The following is a 22,327-nucleotide window of genomic DNA, read 5'->3' on the forward strand; positions in this document are numbered from 1 at the left end:
CTAGTTTTGAGTTTTCAGTATTTTATACTTTGGATAACAGAAATAAAATATTAATTGAAGGGAGTTGAGGTGCAAGGTCATGCAGAACATGCAGTTAACCCCATACTTGTGTGCTGCATTTCCCTGCTAAATAGACAGTGGGAGGCATTTGGCACAGAAAATATAATTCTTTTTAAAAAAAATTCTAATTCCTTTCCATAATATCCACTGGAGCTAAAGAGGTCCCAGAATGCATCATTCCTTGACATCACTGATTCCACAAGTCTCATGCAACCCACGGGTTCAGTGATGTAGCAGAATGATGCATTCTGGGATATCTGTAGCAAGTCAGGAAATGCTAGCATACTTCTTGGATGAGAAAAATACTTTTCTTAAAGAAAAGATCCCAGATGTACGTGCTCCATGGGCCTGCTAACCAAGTGGCAGGGAACTAGTTCAGTTTTCATTTCAGCTTTGCAGTTCACTATTGCGGAGAAAATGTTTCTTACCTGGGTGTCCTGGCAAACCCATGTCTCCAGGAGGTCCTGGAAGAGAAACTCCTGGCTGTCCAGGTTCACCCTTGTCTCCTTTTGGTCCAGGTGCTCCTGTGGATCCTGGAGGCCCTATTTCACTTTGACCTCCAGAGGAAAACAATTACAGTGCATGAAGTCTACAGTGAATGCAAATACAGATGTACAGAATAGAAATACCAGCTGCAGATGATGATGTTCTTTTTGTGATTAGTCTATCTCTAGTTGTCTGGTTCTCATATGTAAGCTGGGTGGAGTTTTGTTGAATCTGGCCCTCATTCATCCTTTTAAAGGTATTAAGCTCTTGATTCAAGGCATAATCTTTGTCCTTAATTTGAAATTCTTAGTTTTATTCTTTTTGCTTTCAATTTCTTAATTTTCATTTTATATCTTATTCTCATGATCTCTTAGACTGGCACTTAGCATTGATTTTAACAATGGTCAGTAGGGTGTTTTGAAAGCTTCAAATAGATCACCATGGGTGAAATCCTGGCTCCACTGAAGTCAATGGCAAAACTCCCATTGACTTCACTGGGGCCAAGATTTCCCCCCATGAGTCTCCTTTTAATCTATTTGCTATTGTTTATCTTGTACATATAAAAGTTTGAGACTTGGGTTCACTTTGAATCATCTGCACTGAACATTTTCATTGTAAAAATATTCTCAAAGGATTCCAGCAAGACTATTAGACTGATGGAGGATTTTAAGTCTTTCCCCACAAATGATTGTTGGTGTGTTTCTCTAAACCATTAACTATCGGCACTGTTTTAAAGTTTAGTTTGATCCTTAATGACAGGATAAATATCAAAATATCATGGATCATTTCATATTCATTTTCATTTAAAAAAATTCTGTACATTTTCATTCTTTACCTGGAACTCCTGGTGAGCCCTTTTGACCTTGCAGTCCATTCAAGCCATCTAATCCAGGCAACCCTGATAAACCTTACAAGTATTGTAAACATTATTAGAAGCATGACCCAAAAAACTTGAAAATGTTCATTTAACAAAAGTAAATATATAAAACTTGACAATACATTTCTGGTTCAGTACAGTGTTTGCTGAAAGTGTTCTGACAACTGAAGAATGAACTACATCATTAACAGTTGAAGCCTGTTTTGAAAAAGGAGCATCATTTATAGATTGCTGGATAGTGAAGGAAATATGAAAGCAGCAGAGGTAATTTCCTTTCATATATTAGCAATCAGAACATTTACCTTTAATCTTTAGTGTGATTTTTATTTTGAAAAGTGACTAGAAATATGGCACTTCTTTATGCATTGCATCTGCTCCGTGTGCATTGATAACCATCATCTACCAACTTGATAAAAATGAGGTTTTACTGCTTTTTATTCCTGTTAACTCTGGAGAACCAACACAGGTAAAACAGAATGAGCTATGGACTCTATCCTATTTTGTGCTGGATTATTTACTGTTGACCTATGAGCCAGACTTTTGTAAGGCCTATCGCTTATTTATGAGTTAAACTCTCAAAGTGTTGTGGGAGTCTTATTAAGAAGGGGAAAATAGCTTGCCTAAGAATTACCACTAAAAGATTTGACAATCTTTGCAAGAATTGTTAAACAATAAATATTATTTTAGATGTACTAATTATTGTAAGAGCCGCTTAGCTTAGGAGGATTAACAGAGATAAACAACATATGTTAATATACTGGAAATTTTGGGGATAAAAGTAATATATGTCTGTGAAAAACAGGAAATAAGTGAAAATGAAACTGTAGGCTCCTCTACTATAATAGTACCATGCTGTAAGCTAACTTCAGAACCAGACAAATAGTACAAGCTAACTGTCTTGTCTACAGACAGCAGGAAGAGGTTCTCACAGATTGTAGTGATGTACATCTCTTTCTGTTACGTGCTGTCTAATTATCTTAATAACTCAAATCCAGCTGATTTATTCTGAGGTCTCTTTAATTACTGAATAAATTCAAACCTTACTAATACCCTTATTGGTAACAAATTAGTAACATTACAAAATTCTCTAATTTGCAAATCATTTAAAGACAATGGGGTTGAACATGTGTAATTGAGGACTTAAATTAGTATGCAGACTCATTGTCCCTGGTGGTGATGCACTAGGTGGAAAGATCAGACTGAGTTTCAGGATAGGGAGGTAGAAAGAACATCTTTTATTTGTAAACTGAGGACATTTGGTAAGAAGATAATTAAAACACAACAAAGAGATAACGCTATGATGCCATTTTTACAGTCTCTTTTCAGGGTAGAAATACTCTACTTTCTTTCCCCTTTTTATTGGAGGGTAAAATAATAATTTTTGTTGAAGTTTTATTTATACATTTTAAAACTTATCGACAAAACTCATCTTTTCAGGATAGAAATTACAATAATTTATATTAACTATAAATCACACCTTCTTGGCATTTATGTCTAAATTTTTGCTTAGCAAAGCATCTTGCTGAATCAAATGGCACATAACTTTTGTAGTAACACAGGCTAATTACTTAGCTGGCTTTAATATAACCTTTAGGTTTTGTTTTAGCATAGCTGAAATTTAGAACTTTCTTGATTGTGCCTTACTGTCTAAATTTCAAACAATAAATATCTGCAAGGGAAAGTACTTCATTTTAAGATGGGGTAGAAGTTCATGCTCACTACAGTGGGGTACAGAGCTTGCTATGAAAAAAGTTTTATAATTTCTGAAGTATGCTTCAGTCATAGTGATAGCCTAATCCTCCCCTCCCGAGGTTATAGGGAGTCAAACAGTTTTGCTTTAGGAGTCTTTTCTAGTAGAATGGTAGTATGTTTAGTGTCCTGTAAAATTTGAGTGCTTGACTTCACAACCTTAATCATGTTCTTTTAACATACTGGGTGTTTGTTTAGTTTGTTTGGTATGTAATTTCCTAGGTTTTTAAAAAAGGAAACTCAAAAAACCGCAGAAATTCCATCGTGTGGCATCATATTGGAACCAACATGTCTCATCAGCAGGATTGAAAGCTTTAGATCCACTGCACTGATGTCTAACCACTGGAGCTAATGGAGTAACTGATAGTAGGTTGTTATCCTACATATGCACCAGCACTGGAGAGAGAAGGGACACTTTCTAAGTGGGTTTCACAGACATTGGCTGACAGCAGAGGAATTATTGAGACTCAGGAATCTTTAATGCCATTCTATGCTCTGAAGGGGAGTGGGAGCTAGTGGACACACCCTCTTCCACCCATAAGCACGACCCCCTTCTGCCCCATCCCCTCCAACCTGTCATTCTCCGAGTCTTTTCCCTACCCTGGCTTCTCCTCACAGTCCCATTCTTCTCTCCTAGACGGTCCCAGTTTTCTCGGCATAGGTCTTCTTGTCCCAGTCTCTTTGCCCAACCAGCCAAAAGCTACAACTGAAGGAAAAGCCTTCATCTCCAGGCAGGAGCATTCCCGGTTTGGATAGAATTTAGTTGCTAAAATGTAAGTCTCTATTGAGCATACACAAACTGATTTCTCAAAGGTTTATAACTTGGCCAAATTTGGGCAGATTTTCATGGGGACAAACAAAGGCATATCCCTGACACAAAGGCCTTGCCCCTGCTGAATTTCAAGTCCCTGCTCCAAACCATGGGGGCTCTAAGAATTTTCAAAGTAAAGGTTGTCAGAATTTAACAGAACTTAACATGGGCATAATGTATCTTTTCACAGCCTTGTCCTCAAAAGGCTGAACAATCTTGCCTTAAACTTTTCAGAACAGTTCAACCTGAGGCAGACAACTGGCATGGAAAATTTCAGCTGAAACAGTTAAAGTTTGGTAAAGTTATAAGCAAATTAAAACATGGTCTTATAATTGGAAATGTCAGAAATGTCAATACTACATGGTGGTACCAGCCTCACCTGTAATATTCTTTCTGCCCTTAATTCATTACTGTACAATAACTTTTCATGACACTTGTTCACCTTTCCAATCCTGTTTACTACGGCCTCATCTATACTTCAAGGGAGTTCCTTGTGAAAGGCTTATGTACAAGTTGTTTGCCAATGTTGAGAATTTACCTAAATGATCACAAACACTAACAATTTTTGGAAACCCATTTTGTTTAAAAAAATATTGATGCTTTGTTTTTTCAGTCATTATTGATATTGGTTTACTTTGTTTTCCAGGAAATTTCTAACACATTTGTCAACACTTCATTATAACATTAACACTTGTAAATCTAGATTTTGGACTGTTACAGTCCCATACTTCCAGCTACAGCTGAATTGGCTGACCTATATATGAACCATGGTTCCTAAATTTTAGGGCCCAATCCTGCAATCTTTACTCACACAATCCTTCTGAAATTAATGGGACTGTTTGCTTGAATAAGGACTACTCATGAGTGCAGATTGCAGGATTGGGCCCTTAATTAGTGAGACTGTCTCTCTGTAATAAAGAAACTGTGGTTTTGATGAATGCCTGTAACTTCAATCCCTAAATCTGAAAAATTGTTCATGCATGAGATCTTTAATGTAAATGAAAAGCAATTAGGCTAACAAGGCTCAGTCCTTAATAATGAACAACTGGTTAACCATTTCATTTCTAATGACAATCACAAATGCTTCTTCATTATTAAAAATGGAACTATTAATATTATTTAAGAGCCATGCTCCACAGTACACTGGCATACCAATTCCATTAATTCCTTGTAATTGGATACATTTAAAAATTTATAATCCTTCATTTCAAACATTTTGGTAGAATTAATCCACACAGGAGCTAATCTTTGGGTGGCTTGATCCCTACTGAATTTCCATTTTTATCTGAGCTACCTATTTTTCAGTCCCTGTGCACCTGTTGATCTCTTGTGTTTCCTTTGTAGGGCCTAAAATGATTTCCGTAAAATGAATGAGTGAAGTTAGCTGCATAAAACGAATAAAATGCCTGCTCCTAAAGAAGAACAGGACACTTCTGCAACTAACAAGTTTTCACTATCAGGTGTGTAAATACCTTTTCAAGTGGAGGGCAATTTGGAAATCCTTGTCATTGCAGCATGACTCCCAGTGCTGTAGCTAATGGGTATACTGTTGTGTGCAACACAATAAACTGTTTTCCTACAGATTACACAGGAACAAGGAATTTGTTATCATTGTATTATATCAGCACCCCCTACCTTCCCACAGATAATCAGAAAAAGCTTCCGTGTAAACCTCGGTTTTCAGTTTTGAACTGTCCAAGTTTGCCGTAGACTGAAACTGAAAAAATGAACGTTTTCTGTACAAAAATTGATTGTTCCCTTTTGGGAAATTTATTATGGACTCAAGGGTGGCTTTGTCTTGAGCCCCAAGTCTGGGGTAGCATGTTGTACCCCAGGAGCAGTTTAGGATGCAGATTGTGACCACCCAGTAAAAATAAACAAGATAGATAAATTATATAATCAGAAATGAAGCTTAGTATAATGTTGATATAATATACGCTAAATTTTAATTAGCTACAATACATAACAGTTATATTGTATCCTTTATGGGGGAAGAGATTTTTAGATGCAGTTTTTTCAATCTAAACACAGTGATTGCCATGAAAGATGTAATTTATCATTGATTGGAAGTATTTCTAAGTGTAATCTGCCAATAGATCAGCTGTCTTGCAAACAGTACTTATTTTATCACATTTTGATAAAATGCACCAATCATATGAGATTTCCTATATTTGAATTGGCCACCTTTTTCATTAATGTTTTCCACTACAGTGTGCTCTGCTATTCGTATTCATGTTTGCTGTATGCAGAGTAACAGTGGCACTACATGGCCAGAAAATAAATTACAGTGTAACTGAAGTGTTAGTGAAATATCTATCGTCGGAGAATTTTACTGTTCTTGTGTCAAACTCTGCCCTCAGTTGCAACAGCTGAACCAGAATTTGAGGTTTATGTCTCTGCCTCCTTATTTACTTTAGATTGTAGCCTGATTTCTTTGGCCAACATTTGTGCTTTAAGGGTGGGATTTTCAAACGTGCTCAAAGTTGGCCTAACTCTTCTAGCTACTGAAGTCAAAGGGGAGTTTTACTATCGATTTCAATGGGAGCAGACTTAGGCCAATGCTAAGCACTTTTTAAAATCCTCTCTATTTTCAGTTACCTTTGTTATAGCACAAAATTCCCAGTAATTTCTGACACCATTACTTGAACTGTAATGTGTGACTAACGCTGCGCTGTTTATAGCACTTACCTTTCCTGCCTGGGGGACCAGGTAATCCTGGCAATCCTGCAGCTCCTAAAGGCCCGGTATTACCTTGTTCACCTGGAACTCCTGGCAATCCTGAATCACATATGGCACCTGAAGGTGGAAAATATTTGTAATATGCAAACCTTTTTACTCCTGCCCCCTTAGCTGTTATTTCTCCCATACTATTCAGTACACAATGGTTATTGACAGGCATCTGGAGCCAAAAATTCTATCCAAAAGCATTGTCAGCTTTCCTTGAATCGCCTTTATGGCCCCTCTTGGAAGAATCTCTGCTACTTTGCTGCAATAGTTTCTGATACAAGCCTTCATGCTGCCTTTGATACCAACCTACTCTCTGTTGCCAGCTTCATCAGCTGCATGGTTTTGAACTGCACTGCAGACTGCCTCACTTTTTGTCCATTTTGAAGTAATTCTCATCCATTTCTGTTTTTTTTTTTTTTTAAATTTGACATTACCTGGAAAGCCATTTGCTCCTGGGGATCCAGGCATCCCCTTGGGTCCTTGTCTTCCAGGTTCCCCTTGGAAACCTGGTAAACCCTGCTCTCCTGGGAATCCACAGGGTCCTTAAAGAAAGATAAATATAACAGTTTCAGGTTTAAAGGCATCCATGCCTCACACTGTGGTATGTTTACAAAATGCCAAGCTCAATATGCTCCCTCATGTCGTACTCCTGAATAAAGGACGAGCTTTACGTAAATAGTTCAGCATTTCAGACACACAGATGTGTTTATTATGCTGTTTTGCTCTGGTCTCTCTGATGTGCAGACTGTGAATTTATTTAAATTAGCGATAGGGCATGGAATTACTGATCTTCCTTTTACTCTCAGTGTGATTGGGAAGAAGTTGACAGATTTTCCTTTTTTCCTTCCTCTTCCATGTGGCTGAAGAAGGAGGGGCTGTTCCCAGAGACAGAACTTTCTGGTGGCTAGCGGAGTGCTCATCAGTGATGCATCTGGACAGCAGCAGACCCTAACGCCTGTGTTCATTTGTGGACTATATTATAAATTGTGCGGCCTTTTTGGTCCTGGGCTTCCAAAGGCCCAAAAGCCATTGTTGTGCATTAGTCATTAGTATTAAGCTGCAAATACTGAAAGCAGCAAAACATGAACAAATCCTATAGCAAATTTCAAATGTATTTAAGCACTAATTTTTTTCTTAATAACCTAAATGTACCTGGTGATCCATGATCTCCTGGAGGCCCTCTTTGACCAGGCGGACCATGTTGACTGCCCGAGTCACCTCTGTTACCTATTCAAGTTAAAAATACAAATGACTTTCGTTAGACATCAGTGTCTCTTTCATCCGCAAAACCAAAGATAAATAATTTTGAAGGCCCAGTAACTTACAAATATTAATAGCTAAAATCACAAAAACAATTCTCAATTAAAAAAAAAAACCAAATTATATTATTTTATTACATTGGACCAAAAGAACACAAAAAACTAGAGGATTGTCCTTGATAAATTCATACTAGGAAATAGAATGTGGGATTAAGGGAAAGCTTCTTTGCAAGTGACTGTGCTAAGTTTTTATGTTAAATATGGACAATATAGATGTATTTTTGTTACTGCAGTATCACTTAAGCACTAATTGGGAATGGGCCCCATTGTGCCAGGTCCTATACACGCACAGTAACAGACTGTTGAGTATGCCAACAGCATTCTAAAAACAAGTGTATCAATCAACCTTTTGGAAGCTTCAGGAGTCTGGGTATTCTGTATAGCTAAGTATTTGTATAGCCCCCATCATCATCATAACTGAGAGTCTACTGAAAACTTAATCTTTCACTTGCTTTTGTAAGCTTGTTTTAGCCTTCATAAGTGATTTATTTGTGAAATCTCTAGTATAGCAAGATGCACACAAACGTCTTAAAGCTGTGGACCAAGGTAAGTCGTGTATCATAAAACATTTAGCAAATGATAATGGAATTAACAGAAAAATACATAGATGAGAAATACTGAAATGACTTCCTGAAAATCAGGAAGCTTTGGACTGTAGAAGCGGTTCATTTCTGCTTTAGGAGAAAAATGAGAATGGATGCAGACACAGCATTAGTGCAATATCCCTGTCTATTTCTAGTTAATTAGATACTGATGGCCTTGAATATTTAAGGACAGTTTTTGAGGGGCAAGTTTCATTAGCTACTGAATATTATGTCATTCTATAGCTTGTGACAGGTGGAAATATTATATCCCCATTTCCCTAATACATCATTTAATTCTCAGACTGTTTGATCAAAAGCCACATCTGGAGGTATCAACTCAGTTGACATTCAGTATGACTCCCATTAAGTTCAATGGGAATTTGCCGGAGTAAAAACTCAGTAAAGATCTCATTAATTGCCCCAGATTTGAAAAGTGCTACATAAATACCAAGTATTATAATAAAGTACAGACAGTTCCTACAGAAATAACTTTGAAAAGGCAAGAAAAATCAGCACAGTTTAAGTCTGTTTACTCAGAAAAGGCTCCCTAAGAACAATTTTTGGGTTTCTGAGCCAACACAGATGCTGTGTCTGGCCTTCTCCACTCTACTTCAATTCCTCCCTTTATAACAGACTCTCTTTCTGTTGTTGCTATTCCTCAAACTCCTCCCACATCAAATTCATGGTGCCACAGCCCTTTCACCCCAGAATATTATGCAGGTGTCTAACACCTCTCACTCACTCCTGCTGGCTTCTAGCTTCTCTGTCTGAGACTGTTGTGAAATGCATAGGGAAGACTCTTGAATTCAAGTGTTATCAGTGATTCTATGTCACAGCAATCCTCCCTGACCAGAGGAGATCCTGTTTAGTGCCTTGATTGCCACCTACTTCAGCCAACGTCTTTAAAAAAAAAAATCAGTTACATGTGTTTTAACCCCCTTTTAGCCCATTTCTGATAAAGGATTTCTCTTTATCTCAAATATTTGTTCATAAATTCTTTTTTGTTTTTTGTGAAAATACATTCCCTGGCTAGGAAGATGCTGAATTGCTAGAGTCATGGAAAAGATAATCTGGAGAAGGAATTTCCCTTGCTCTGTATTTTCTTCCAAATAAATCACTGGTCTTCACACTCTTTTACTCTTATTTTTGTATAAACTAGTTTTAAGAAGAAAATCATATTCTACGGAAGCTTGAAACAATTCAGCTGGTACTTCTTGCTCTTCATAAAGTGCCTTTAAATATTCAAGGTCAAATTTTCAAAGTGGTCTCAGCTCATCCTCGAAATAGGTCAAAATTTGCACACGAAAACTTGTTGGTGTCAAAGGTTGTGTGTGTGTGTAAACTATCTACCAAATTTGTACACACAAATCAGATTTACAGATGTCCTAAACATTCAAAAATTATAAGCTAGATGACCCAAAAGCATGAGATTTAAAAATAATTATAAATTGTGTTGTTTTTTTGGCCATTTTATGATGATGTCACCTATTTTAGGGAATTCCCCATCTCAACTGGTGTGAGATCATCTCGTGTTCAAAATTCAGCCAGAAATACACATGCAAAAATCAGGCTGCCTTGTTTACTGATCATCCTCGTCTATCCCCAGGGGTGTGGAGAGCTGCCATTCTCTCTCTCTTCTCCTCTCTAGATAGGCAGCTGTCCCCATTCTAATTCTCCTCTCAGTGCTCCCTGCAGTCTACTGTCCCTACCTATTCTCTAAATTTATCACATCCGTATTTCCCTCCCTTTCTCCTCATTCTCCTCCCCATCACATTCTCCCACTCTGTCATGACACATTTCCCTGGATCCCCTTCAAGATAAACTGCATGAGTTTGGAGGCAGAAATCCAAATATAACAAGAACCTTTAAAAAAACCCAACCCCACACTGTTGTTGTGAGACTTGCAATAAAACTGTGAGTTGGCAACACTTCGCCAAAACAAGGCACACATCTAGAGGCCACTTTTGAAAATGTGACCCTTAGTTGTCTACAAAATAGTTTCATGTTCATCTTTTCATGCAAATACTTTTTCTCCTTCTGTCTTCTCTTCCACTCATGGGTGATGTTCCCCTTTCTCTTTAGGTCATGCACATACTGTATCTGAAAACTAATACAAGTTTAATCACAAAAGCCAACTAGATAACCATTATGTCCTGTCATTTGATCCCATGGTATTTTATACATATATTGGTGTTTCTCATTTTTGGGACGAAGCTGTGATCTTGTGAAATTTAACTAAGACACAGTCATCTTCAAAGTCACGGAAAGCCTTTAAGTGATAAATCACCAAATGTCCTACTATAGTTAAATGAAAACTTTTTATTTAGACATAAAACAGTCTTGTGTCTAACGATTTTCATGTGTGAATTATCTCTGTCTCTTTCTCCTAGAGCAGTGTTTCCCAAACTTGGGACGCCTCTTGTGTAGGGAAAGCCCCTGGCGGGCCGGGCCAGTTTGTTTACCTGCCCCGTCCGCAGGTTCGGCTGATCGTGGCTCCCACTGGCCGTGGTTCGCTGCTCCAGGCCAATGGGAGCTGCTGGAAGCGGTGGCCAGTACGTCCCTCGGCCTGCGCCACTTCCAGCAGCTCCCATTGGCCTGGAGCAGTGAACCGCGGCCAGTGGGAGCCGCAATCAGCCGAACCTGCGGACGCGGCAGGTAAACAAACCGGCCCGGCCCGCCAGGGGCTTTCCCTACACAAGCGGCGTCCCAAGTTTGGGAAACACTGTCCTAGAGGATGCAATGAATGTATCCAAGTATACAGCAACCTAACAAAATACTATTTATTTCATATAGCTTGTATGTTTCAGCTCATTACCTTTAAGTCCTTTTGTACCATCATGTCCTGGACATCCAGGAATTCCCGGTAAACCTCGTTCACCCTGATACATTATTAAAAAAACACGCTGTGTTTAAAATTTAATATACGTAACAGGCACAATCTGTAAAAACATATGATTTTGTTGCACTGATGAACAGACTGATACTAAATGTCAATATTATTGTTTCTTCACTGTATGATTTTCTGTGGAGTAATCCACTAGTCTGTGTCAAATAATGGCTAAATACTGACCTTTGATATATGCAGGAAACGCCAATTGTCTTGAGTTAGATCTGTGTATCTATCGCTAAGGCTAGAATTTGGATCAAATATCTTAAATTCCCTCTAGGTGATCCAATTAATGCAACTGTAGTTTAATTCAAAAATGGTACTTCAGTAATGTATTTTACACAAGAACACAAATGAATAAAAAACATGTTATCTCCCCTTTTGCTGACCCCCAAGAAATTAGTGTTGACCCTCTAATATTAAAAAAAAAAGAATCTAATTTTTCATCGTAAACAAGGAGTTGTAATCAGCAATACAAAGCTTACACTGTCCCTCAGAAATAATTTGGTAAAACACAGACCCAACACTGAAAACAAATGATATGTAACTATAACGGCTTAAATTCAACCCGGATTTACATTTGTGCAATCCCATTGACTCATTGCATGGGATGCAAGATAGTGAAGAATTTGCCTCTAATTTCATCTATATCATGCATATTTGTACATTTTTCCTTTGGAAATAGTATTTTCCAGGGTTCTGTTCACTGTAAGCTGCCTCTGAGGATGACAAAGACCAAGGGATGCTCCTGGACTATGCATGCAAACAAGCAGGCTGCTCTTGGAAGTGGCTATCTCACTACGGGTAGAGTAGGTGACTCCACCCATGTGTCCTTGGGAATAATATCAGAGGATAGACTGCTCATGCACCTTTCTTGTTAGTCAGTGAAATCTGATGAGGGTTCCCAACTACAGAGAGGGGAACCAAACAACAATATGGACCATTGAGGTGACAAAGGACCCCATAAAGCCCCAGTATAAAATAAGTGAAAATAAAAGCAACAAACAAATTTCACATTTGTTGACCTTACATGCTAGGCCAATGCTGTCTTCTGAATAAGATCATAAGAACAGCCACATTGGGACACACCAATGGTCCGTCTAGCTCAGTATCCTATCTTCCGATACTGGCCAGTCCCAGATACTTCAGAGGAAATGAATAGGACAGGGCAATGTATTGAGGGATCCATCTCATGTCATCAAGTCCCAGCTTCTGCCAATCAGAGGTTTAGGTGTGACCTGGCGTATGAGCTCTATAAGCATGCTCGTATGGCTTGTGTACTACAATCAGACCTGTTGCTTGGATTTTGAGCTCTCAAGAAGTATAAAAATGCAGTTCAGTACTATGTATCCATGATCTTGCACTATTGCTCTTAGCTTACCTGGTCACCCGGTTGCCCTTGAAAACCACTAATTCCTCCTAAACCTGCCGATCCTGGGGAGCCTGGCAGCCCTGGAAACCCAATCTGTCCACTATCACCAGGTTCACCCTTCTGAATTCCTGGGAGTCCATCTTTGCCTGGAAATCCTGAGATCCCTCTGATTCCAGGACTGCCTTTTTTACCTGAAATTATTCCACAACAAAAGATTATTGTAAATTTATCCTGGCCCTTGGGTGATACATTTTAGTACCACATTTTTGTGGGTACACTTGTGCGCTCACAATTCATGAAGTACACAATAAATTGTAGGCATAAACTGTAGTATTTATACAACTAACTAAAGGACATGTCCACATAATGGGGTAGTTGGATATTCAAATGCTACTATTTGTGTCCACAGTTATGCCTGAAATTTTGAAACTACTATTAATTGTGGCACTGTGACAAAAAATTGTAGACATTTTTAAAAATCAGGCAAGGTGGGTGTACACACACACTCTCTCTCTCTCTCTCTCTCATGAGCTCACCTGTTTCCCCTGGAAACCCAGCCTCACCAGGAAGCCCTTGTTCTCCCTTTTGTCCTTTTTCCAGCCATAAGGTAATGAAGCCACTGTCTCCTTGAGCACCTCTTTCACCTTTGAAGAAGAACACGGTGAATATAATATATACAAATGCTAGCTGACCACACTGTATCATAAAATGTCATTAAAAATACATTTAAGTGCTTGAACTCTCTCCCAAAGTCTTACAAGAGTGCCCTTTTCTCTTCTCTTTAGAACGTAATGTAAGTCCCATTTATTTCAACAAGTTTATCATTGAAGTTATTTTGTCTTTCCCCTCTTTATATTAATCTGTAAACCTCTTTTCTTTGTGTAAGTTGGGAATTGCTTCTGGTGTGGGTAGAGTAGTTTGCCTGAGGGCTATTGGACTTGCCATTGTGCAGATCTTTTGGTTCTCACTAACTATGTATTTGGCAGGTTGATCTTTATTCCTTGTTTTAATGTTGGGACATGATATTGCCAATAACCTTTATATTTACATTGAACAATGAGAAAAACATGACAGAATCTTAAAGAATGCCCTGCTTCAAATCTGTTGGTGATGACATACAATTGCTCATCACCCCTGTTGAGAGAGAGCTGCACCAGATGCAGCAATGTGTGTAAAGGGCACATAAAAACAAACAGGTGCATGAAAAAGCAGACTCGTTAAACAGATCATCTGATTCTGCTTGCATGTACACCTGATTTACACTGGTTTAACTCCACTGATCCCATTGGAAAATGGCAGTGAATTGATTAAAGTCCTTTTATAACAAACACGAAATTAAAACAATTTTATTAACAAAAATGAAAAAAAGCCAGTTGAAAGGCAGAGGTAATATGGATTCTCCATACCTTTTTGCCCTCCATCCCCACATTCTCCAGAAGGCCCCCTTGAACCCATTTCTCCTTGTTCACCATTTCCACCCGGGATTCCTGTCTGTCCTCCTTTTCCTGGGATTCCTGGGAAACCTTGGATGCCTTGGATGCCTTTGCTACCTGGTAATAATGTTAAGATACTGATGTGCTTATCTAACAGCCTACTGGGTGCTATTAGAAAGAGTGCTATTAGAAAGAGTGCAAAGCAAAAGGGAGACAGTTTAGAGAGAGTTTTGGAAAGTTAGTAATATATGAGAATCAACAGCAGACGTATTTGGGTAATACTAAGGTAAAGCTGGGTAACAATAGAACACGCAGTAGCAGACATTCACTATCTAGGTACTTAGCTGATGCTCATCATTGGTATCTGAGCTACAAAAGGTTACACATGGAATTGTACTCGGGTGTAGTGGAAGGGAGCCAATTGCGGCTCCTTGATATACTCTCCCACCCAGCCCTGGCAAAAGTGTTAGCCTTCCGCTGCTCTAACTTCCACTCAGACTTTACATCAGTGGAAGATCAAGCATACTGGGGCTCCGCCTACCCTGCCCCTCCTCTGGGACTTCTGGATATACTCCCTCTCTCTTTTTTCCTCCAGCATGTGGTGTGTGGCTGTCTCCGCCTGATTTCCTCTGGCAGAGTCCCCCTCTGCCAGCTAACTCCAGCCATTTTAAAGCCACTTTGTGACATTATGGGGTATAAAGTGGCCTAACAGACTGGAGCAGCCAGCCCATAGACAATTAACCTCCCCTATTTTCATTCTCATATAACTTTCTGGAAAATTCTCCTCCTTTGGGGATAAAACACTTATTTCATGCTTAGGTTCAAGCCCAATGGTTATTTCTTTTTAAGTTTGAGGAAAGTAGTTCAGTCTTTTGTAAATGTATTTATGCATTTTTAAAGCACTTCATTAGTGCCTCAGTAAATGTCTCTTACTTTCAAATCTAAACTGTTGCTAAGGTTTTACTAAACAATTCCCCAAATGCTGGTAGCATTAGAGAGGATTCCCAGCTGGGGGAAGCTGTTTCCCCACTCACATGACCTCATACTTCTTAGGCACACATGAGTATGCTCTCATACAATATTGCACTGAAACCAGGACACAATAATGACCTGTTGCAGACAGGAAGAATGAAATAGTCCATAGAAATTTGCCTATAACTTTCATAAAACAACCAAAACCAAAGAATCTTTGGTGTGCCCTGCAAGCTGCAAAGTCTTTACACTTGCTTGACTTTTGCTCCAAGAGACATAAGAAAGGGTGATATTCTCATTGTTTTTCACGGATCCATGTAGTAGAAGCTGGAAGGGTGTGAACAGTGCAAAGCACTCTCACTGACATCACTTGAGAAGGAGCAGCTCTTTAAAAGAATTATATGTAACAGGGTGATAGATACATTAGGCTTCATATACCTCGTTGGCCCGGGAGTCCAGGTAATCCATCGTTCCCAGGAAGCCCTGGATATCCTCGAGGGCCTGGAGGACCAGGGGACCCTGGTACACCAGGAGTTCCTGGTAGGCCTTTCATTCCAGCTGGCCCTGGTGGGCCCATGTCTCCTTTCTGACCTTTAAAACCTGGTAAGCCTGAGAAAACAGTTTATTTTACTCACTTTATAACCAGAAGCACAAAAGAAGATTCAGCAATACAGATGGTCATAAGAAGGATGAGGGCAGGGATCTTATATACAATTATTGATTTTTGGTGGAAACTTGAATACTGAAAACACTGGGCTGAAAACTGAAATATTTTGATTTGTAAATACTGCCATGGTGCCTCCTGGCAGTGGGGAGACGGTACATCACGGGAATTCCTGGCCACAATATTTTGGTTTTCAGATGAAATATTTAGGTTTTTTTGGGGTGTTGGTATTTTTGATTTAAAAAAATTTCTACAAAAAGCATTTCTTGTGAAAAATTTAATTCAGTTGAAAATCCAATTTTCCATAGAAAAACAGTATCTACAGCAATTTTTCCATCAGTCTCACTCAGTGACACTTTTACCTAAGCCTGGGCTGTAACTACATGCTAAATAAACAACACACTTTTAAGATACTGAAGATTACAAAATAGGAAATACTTAACTCTTCCATAGTATTAAACCACAATGAATGCATATTTACGAGGCCAGTTAAGCAATGTATTATACTATCGGAAACAGGTTTGGGAGGGACCTTGAGCTTTTCACTCCACTGACCAGGCTGGGATGAGATCATGCTGAGTAAAGGGAAGGTACAGAACACGCTGCACCAAGCACCAGTGCGCCGAAAGATCTTCATTGGACTGTCTCTGACATGTCAGCCAGGTGGTCAGTATGCAGGAAAGAATTAAATGTAGCCCAAGAGTTCAGAATAAAAGTACAAGTGAAAACCTTAAGAGCTCTGCTCAGACCAACTACATCATGAATCCCAAACTCCCCCTGTCTTGCATTAACAGAAAGCAATTGTGTAATTGTATGGAAGACACAGAATTCATGATACTCTCTTTCTGAACCCTATAACTTTGTCTTCCACTATCAAGGGGACCATTGCTCTGATTCACAAATATGGGTAAAATGACACACAACAGTTAAAAATGTGATTGAACTGTAGTGAGGGGTATCAGCTGGGAGCACAATGAGAGAAGGGTGGCTGTGAGAGTCCCAGAGTTTAGGAGTTGGGTTTATTTTTTTAAAAAATATCACCATGACAAACCTCCCTAACTAGAAGGTTTCCAGTAGTTAATTTTAACATGGTGGCACATGAATTGCTCCTCAGTATAAGATGGACAGCCATGGTTATTTTATTTGCACATGTGACGCTCAAAGAGATAGCAGGAGGACACCACTGTAGAAATGAGCTAGTTTTGGGGGAGAAGTCGCTCAGAGGAAGGGGAGACACTTTCAGTTTACTACACCTTAAGATAGTGAATAATTTTCACTAGCCACATAACTCAGTCATTCTTAGCTGATGTTTTTCTTAAATCAAAACGACAGCTTCACAAAGGTTTTTGCTCTGGTACCACTGAAATCAATGGGAGCTTTGCTATTGGCATTCTCTGGGAATAAGGGGAGGCTCAAAGTGATTATCTGCAGATAGAAAATCAATGGAACAGAGAATAAATGGAATGGGGGATTACTGAGTTTGTAGATATTCACCTGAAAAAGATGCCCAAAGTTCAGAGCTGGGATGTAATGTTATGAGCACAGTTTACCTGGAGGGCCTCGCTGTCCAAGAACTCCTGGCTGTCCTGGTGGCCCTTGTAAGCCTTTATCACATGGCTGACCGGGTGAGCCTGGAGCGCCTATTTCACCTTTTCTGCCTCTCAGACCTTTAGCACCTGGAAATCCTGGTCTGCCAGACTGTCCTAAAAAGATGCAATATTTCTCCTGACAAAAAACTTCCCATCCACTCCCCTGGCAACCTCCCCGTAGAGTTCAGAGCAACGTATTCAATTACTGTTGTATTTTACCCACCCACGTGGATGGTTCTTTTCTATAGGTTTTCAAAAATGTTTGATACTTTCCTGCACTTTGGAGTAGAAATATGACTCATACCTTGTGGCCCAGGAGCACCTGATTCACCTCGTATTCCTTGTGAACCAGATAATCCTGGCAATCCTCTGTGGCCTGGAATTCCTGGAAGACCGTAACTGGTATCACCTGGAACACCTTTCTGGCCTGCAAGTCCAGGAGTGCCAGGAAAACCTGGGGCACCGTCAGGAGAAGAACCTCTTTCACCTTCATTACCTGGATCACCAGCATTGCCTCGAAAGCCTATTGAATTTAAAAATCACACAACATAGACAACCGTTCAGATGGTATGTTTTAAAGGTGTGGGCTACCATAATGCAAATGTAATAGAATGAAAATATATTCAAATTATATGCAAAATAACATTTGCATACTTCAGGTTTCTCATTGGATAATGATATCGCACAAGAAACCAACGAGCCATTGTGGAACTGATACGCTGGGGGGTGATACCTACGTGTTTGGGGCAGCATATATTTGTTTTGTGTATTCCCCATCCTTGTTTATTCCAATCCCTTTGGTAAGTAAATATATTCTCCATATGCCTGCAAGGTTTACATATAACAATCATGCTCCTGCTACAGGTTCTGAATTGATCAAGACTCAGCAGCACCTTCTATTATGGTAGTAACAGAGCATACTGGAAGGGATTCATCTATACATCAGCCTAACTGGAGATATCACTTCCATCCCAACCTGAACAACCTTACAACTGAACTTTAGACACACATCCTGCATTTCAGGGAAAAGAGGCTGAGATGGTTAAAACTAGCAAGGCAGCTTACCCTATCCTGTGTAAGTATACATGCACATGTATTAACAGTCTGTGCAGCTCCATGTTTCAGGGGTAAAAAAATACTGTCTCTCTCTCACTTACCGTTTTGCCCTATATCACCTGATGTCCCTGGTTTGCCTCGTTGGCCCTTTTGCCCATCAAAGCCATTTGGCCCAGGAGGACCAGGGGGTCCTCTTAATCCCTTTGGTCCTAAGAACATAGAAAGAATACAGATTTTACAGGATCTGCTTATAACCTACCAAACCTCTCTGTGAACTAAAAGGAGATGTAAGTAAATAGTGGTGCATCTTCATTGTATGCTGCATTGTGTAGAATTTACAAACAAGCCGTCCTTTTTATCTTCTTTGAAGATCGAGTGCTTTCATATCTTTCTGAACATTGTGGGAAGGGCCACACAAGTTGGCCCAGGAAGGGATGACTGACAGCTGATAGCTTAGACCCAAGGGCTGTGCACTAATCTGTAAATCTCCAGAATGAGGTTACTCTGGGCCCCTCTGATAGTAAAACAACTGCAGAAGAATAAATTAGGGCTGTTGATTAATCACAGTTAACTCACATGATTAAAAAAATTAATCGCGATTAAGCACAGTTTTAATCACACTGTTAAACAATAGAATACCAATTGAAATTAATTAAATATTTTTGATGTTTTCTACTTTTTCAAGCATATTGATTTCTATTACAACACAGAATACAAACTGTACAGTGTTCACTTTTATATTATTATTTTTATTACAAATGTTTGCACTGTAAAAATGATAAAAGAAATAATATTTTTCAGTTCACCTCATTCAAGTACTGTAGTACATACAATCTCTTTATCATGAAAGTGCAACTTATAAATGTAGAATTTTTTTGTTACATAACTACACTCAAAAACAAAACAATGTAAAACCTTAGAGCCGACAAGTCCACTTAGTCCTACTTCTTGTTCAGCCAATCACTAAGACAAACAAGTTTGTTTACATTTATGGGAGATATGCTGCCCACTCACCTGAAGGTGAGAACAGGCATTCACATGGCACTTTTGTAGCCAGCATTGCAAGGTATTTACATGCCAGATTTGATAAACATTTGTATGCCCCTTCATGCTTCGGCCACCATTCCAGAGGTCATGCTTCCATGCTGATGACACTTGTTAAAAAAAATAATGCATTAATTAAATTTGTGGCTGAACTCCTTGGGGGTGAACTGTATGTCTCCTTCTCTGTTTTCCCCGCATTCTGCCATATATTTCATGTTATAGCAGTCTCGGATGATAGCCCAGCACGTTGTTCATTTTAAGAACACTTTTACTGCAGATTTGACAAAACACAAAGAAGGTACCAATGTGAGATTTCTAAAGATAGCTACAGCACTCGACCCAAGGTTTAAGAATCTGAAGTGCCTTCCAAACTCTGAGAGGGACAAGGTGTGGAACATGATTTCAGAACTCTTAAAAGAGCAACACTCCGATGCGGAAACTACAGAACCCAAACAACCGAAAAAGAAAATCAACCTTCTGCTGGTGGCATCTGACTCAGATGATGAAAATGAACTGCTTTGGATTGTTATCAAGCAGAACTCGTCATCGGCATGGACGCATGTCCTCTGGAATGGTGGTTGAAGCACGACGGGACATACGAATCTTTAGCGCATCTGGCACATAAATATGTTGTGATGCCGTCAACAACAGTCCCATGCTAACACCCGTTCTGACTTTCAAGTGACATTGTAAACAAAAAGTGGGCAGCATTATCTCCTGAAAATGTAAACAAACTTGTTTGTCTGAGTGATTTGCTGAACAAGAAGTAGGACTGAGTGGACTTGTAGGATCTTAAGTTTTGCATTGCTTTATTTCTGAATGCAGTTATTTTTTGTACATAATTCTACATTTGTAAGTTCAACTTTCATGATAAAGGGATTGAACTACAGTACTTGTATTAGGTGAATTGAAAAATACTATTTCTTTTGTTTTTTACAGTGCAAATATTTGTAATAAATAAATATAAAGTGAGCACTGTACACTTTGTATTCTGTGTTGTAATTGAAATCCATATATTTGAAAATGTAGAAAACATCCAAAAATATTTAAATAAATGGTATTCTATTATTGTTTAACATGATAAATGTGTTTAACTGCGCGATTAATCGCGATTAATTTTTTAAATCGCTTGACAGCACTAGAATAAATTATAAAGCTACCAATGATATGAACCTACTGAAAACTGGGTCCTAACTCAATTTCTTTGTGCATAGAGTAAGAGAAAATAAAATCTTTGAATCCCAAGACTTACAGGGTCAAAGTAATAGTTTTCGTATGTTCTGCACTCCCTCCTAATTTATTCTGGGATGGCACAGCTGATCAAAATGTATCGTTCCCTGTTCTTTCACTTCAGAGTGTATGAGGTCCCAGTCTAGCTAAAACTTAAAATATTTATATCAGGCTGCTGTACAAAGGTCACCTAAAAGGGGCTTCAATGGAAGTCCAAAGTGTTCACTTGCTTTCGGTGGGATCTTTCTCTATTTTCTTGGAGTTTTCCTGACCACAAGCAACAAGCAACAATGAATAGGCTGTTGGTCAATCCCTGGTTTAACTCTATGCATTTAAAATGGAATTAGACAAGGGATGAATTTGGACATGTCTTTCTAGTAAAAATAGGGCTGAGTTGTGGCTTTGCCAGGAGCACCAAGCAAGGGTCATACCAGTGCCTGTTCTGCCCTTGTATCAGATTATGACTTCGAAAGTCACACTCTGCCCTCTGGGCTCCTGCTTGCTTTGTGGGGGAAGTGCCCAGTGCTAGGTGTATGCCCAGCATGTTTACTTCCCCCAGCATGTGGATGTAGATACTCCTAGTTAATTGATGGAGCCAAGGCTCTTCCCAACCTGTCCGAGCTATCTGCATCGGCACGGGATGTAGCAGCTCCACATATGCTGATCTCCTCATGTGGCCACTCATGACCCTGGTAGCCATTGCAAGGGGGCAGCTTCCACCCACTCATGCTCTTTGGGGCCACACAAGCTGGGCCATAGCCTAGTCCTTAATTATTGGTGGTTATAATTAGTTTACAGTCTATTCCTGTCTATTTACAATCTTCCATTTTGAGACCTTTTGTGTTCCGCTTCAATAACTAGAGCAGGGGTTCACAAACTTCATTGCATTGCAGCCCCTTTTCAACAATAAAAATACATGACTCCAGGAGGGGGGACCGAAGCCCGACCCACAGTTTGAGAACCCCTGAACTAGAGCATTCACCATGTGGCTTACTGTTTCCTAGTTGGCTAGTTTTCAGTAGCCAACTCACTATCATTTAAACAATGATAACAAATTCTTTAAAATCAGAACACCCCCATTTCCCCGTCTGAATAAACAGACCTTGAGCCCCTTGAAAACCTGGAGGGCCTGGACTTCCAGGATATGGTGGAACATAACAGTGGATGTCACCTGAAACAAGAGGAAAAAAACATTATGCAAGTATTGTACGCAAATAAACCAAGTTTGATTATCTACTGTAAGGTTTGCAAACATGTCAATATTGTCATTAACCAAATGTACAAACTATATGGATTATAGAATATTTATGCAAATAGTTATTTCCACATTCTTTAAGCTTAGGGGTATTTTAATTGTAATGTTCTTGTTATACATTTGGTATAAGGTTATATTAGTAACTTGATCAACTGTAATGTTGGTATGGGGAATATATTCTGCAGAGATTAAATAATATATTTTTATTTTCT

General features: G+C 39.1%; 1 protein-coding gene across 1 annotated transcript in view; it reads right to left on the bottom strand.

Annotated features, from left to right (window-relative positions):
- Positions 1-22,327, bottom strand: part of COL4A4 (collagen type IV alpha 4 chain) — a 119,862-nt gene that overhangs the window by 19,375 nt on the left and 78,160 nt on the right. The window contains exons 16-28 of the mRNA XM_065411412.1: positions 21,963-22,031; positions 18,688-18,795; positions 17,835-18,053; positions 17,492-17,644; positions 15,716-15,886; positions 14,279-14,418; positions 13,409-13,568; positions 12,882-13,063; positions 11,429-11,492; positions 7,145-7,252; positions 6,672-6,761; positions 1,382-1,453; positions 489-617 (exon numbers count right to left, since the gene is read on the bottom strand). Coding sequence (XP_065267484.1) covers positions 489-617; positions 1,382-1,453; positions 6,672-6,761; positions 7,145-7,252; positions 11,429-11,492; positions 12,882-13,063; positions 13,409-13,568; positions 14,279-14,418; positions 15,716-15,886; positions 17,492-17,644; positions 17,835-18,053; positions 18,688-18,795; positions 21,963-22,031 — 1,665 coding nt within the window. The remainder of the gene's footprint in view (positions 1-488; positions 618-1,381; positions 1,454-6,671; positions 6,762-7,144; positions 7,253-11,428; positions 11,493-12,881; positions 13,064-13,408; positions 13,569-14,278; positions 14,419-15,715; positions 15,887-17,491; positions 17,645-17,834; positions 18,054-18,687; positions 18,796-21,962; positions 22,032-22,327) is intronic.

Source organism: Emys orbicularis, chromosome 9 (genome assembly GCF_028017835.1).
Source record: "Emys orbicularis isolate rEmyOrb1 chromosome 9, rEmyOrb1.hap1, whole genome shotgun sequence".
NCBI lineage: Eukaryota > Metazoa > Chordata > Testudines > Emydidae > Emys > Emys orbicularis.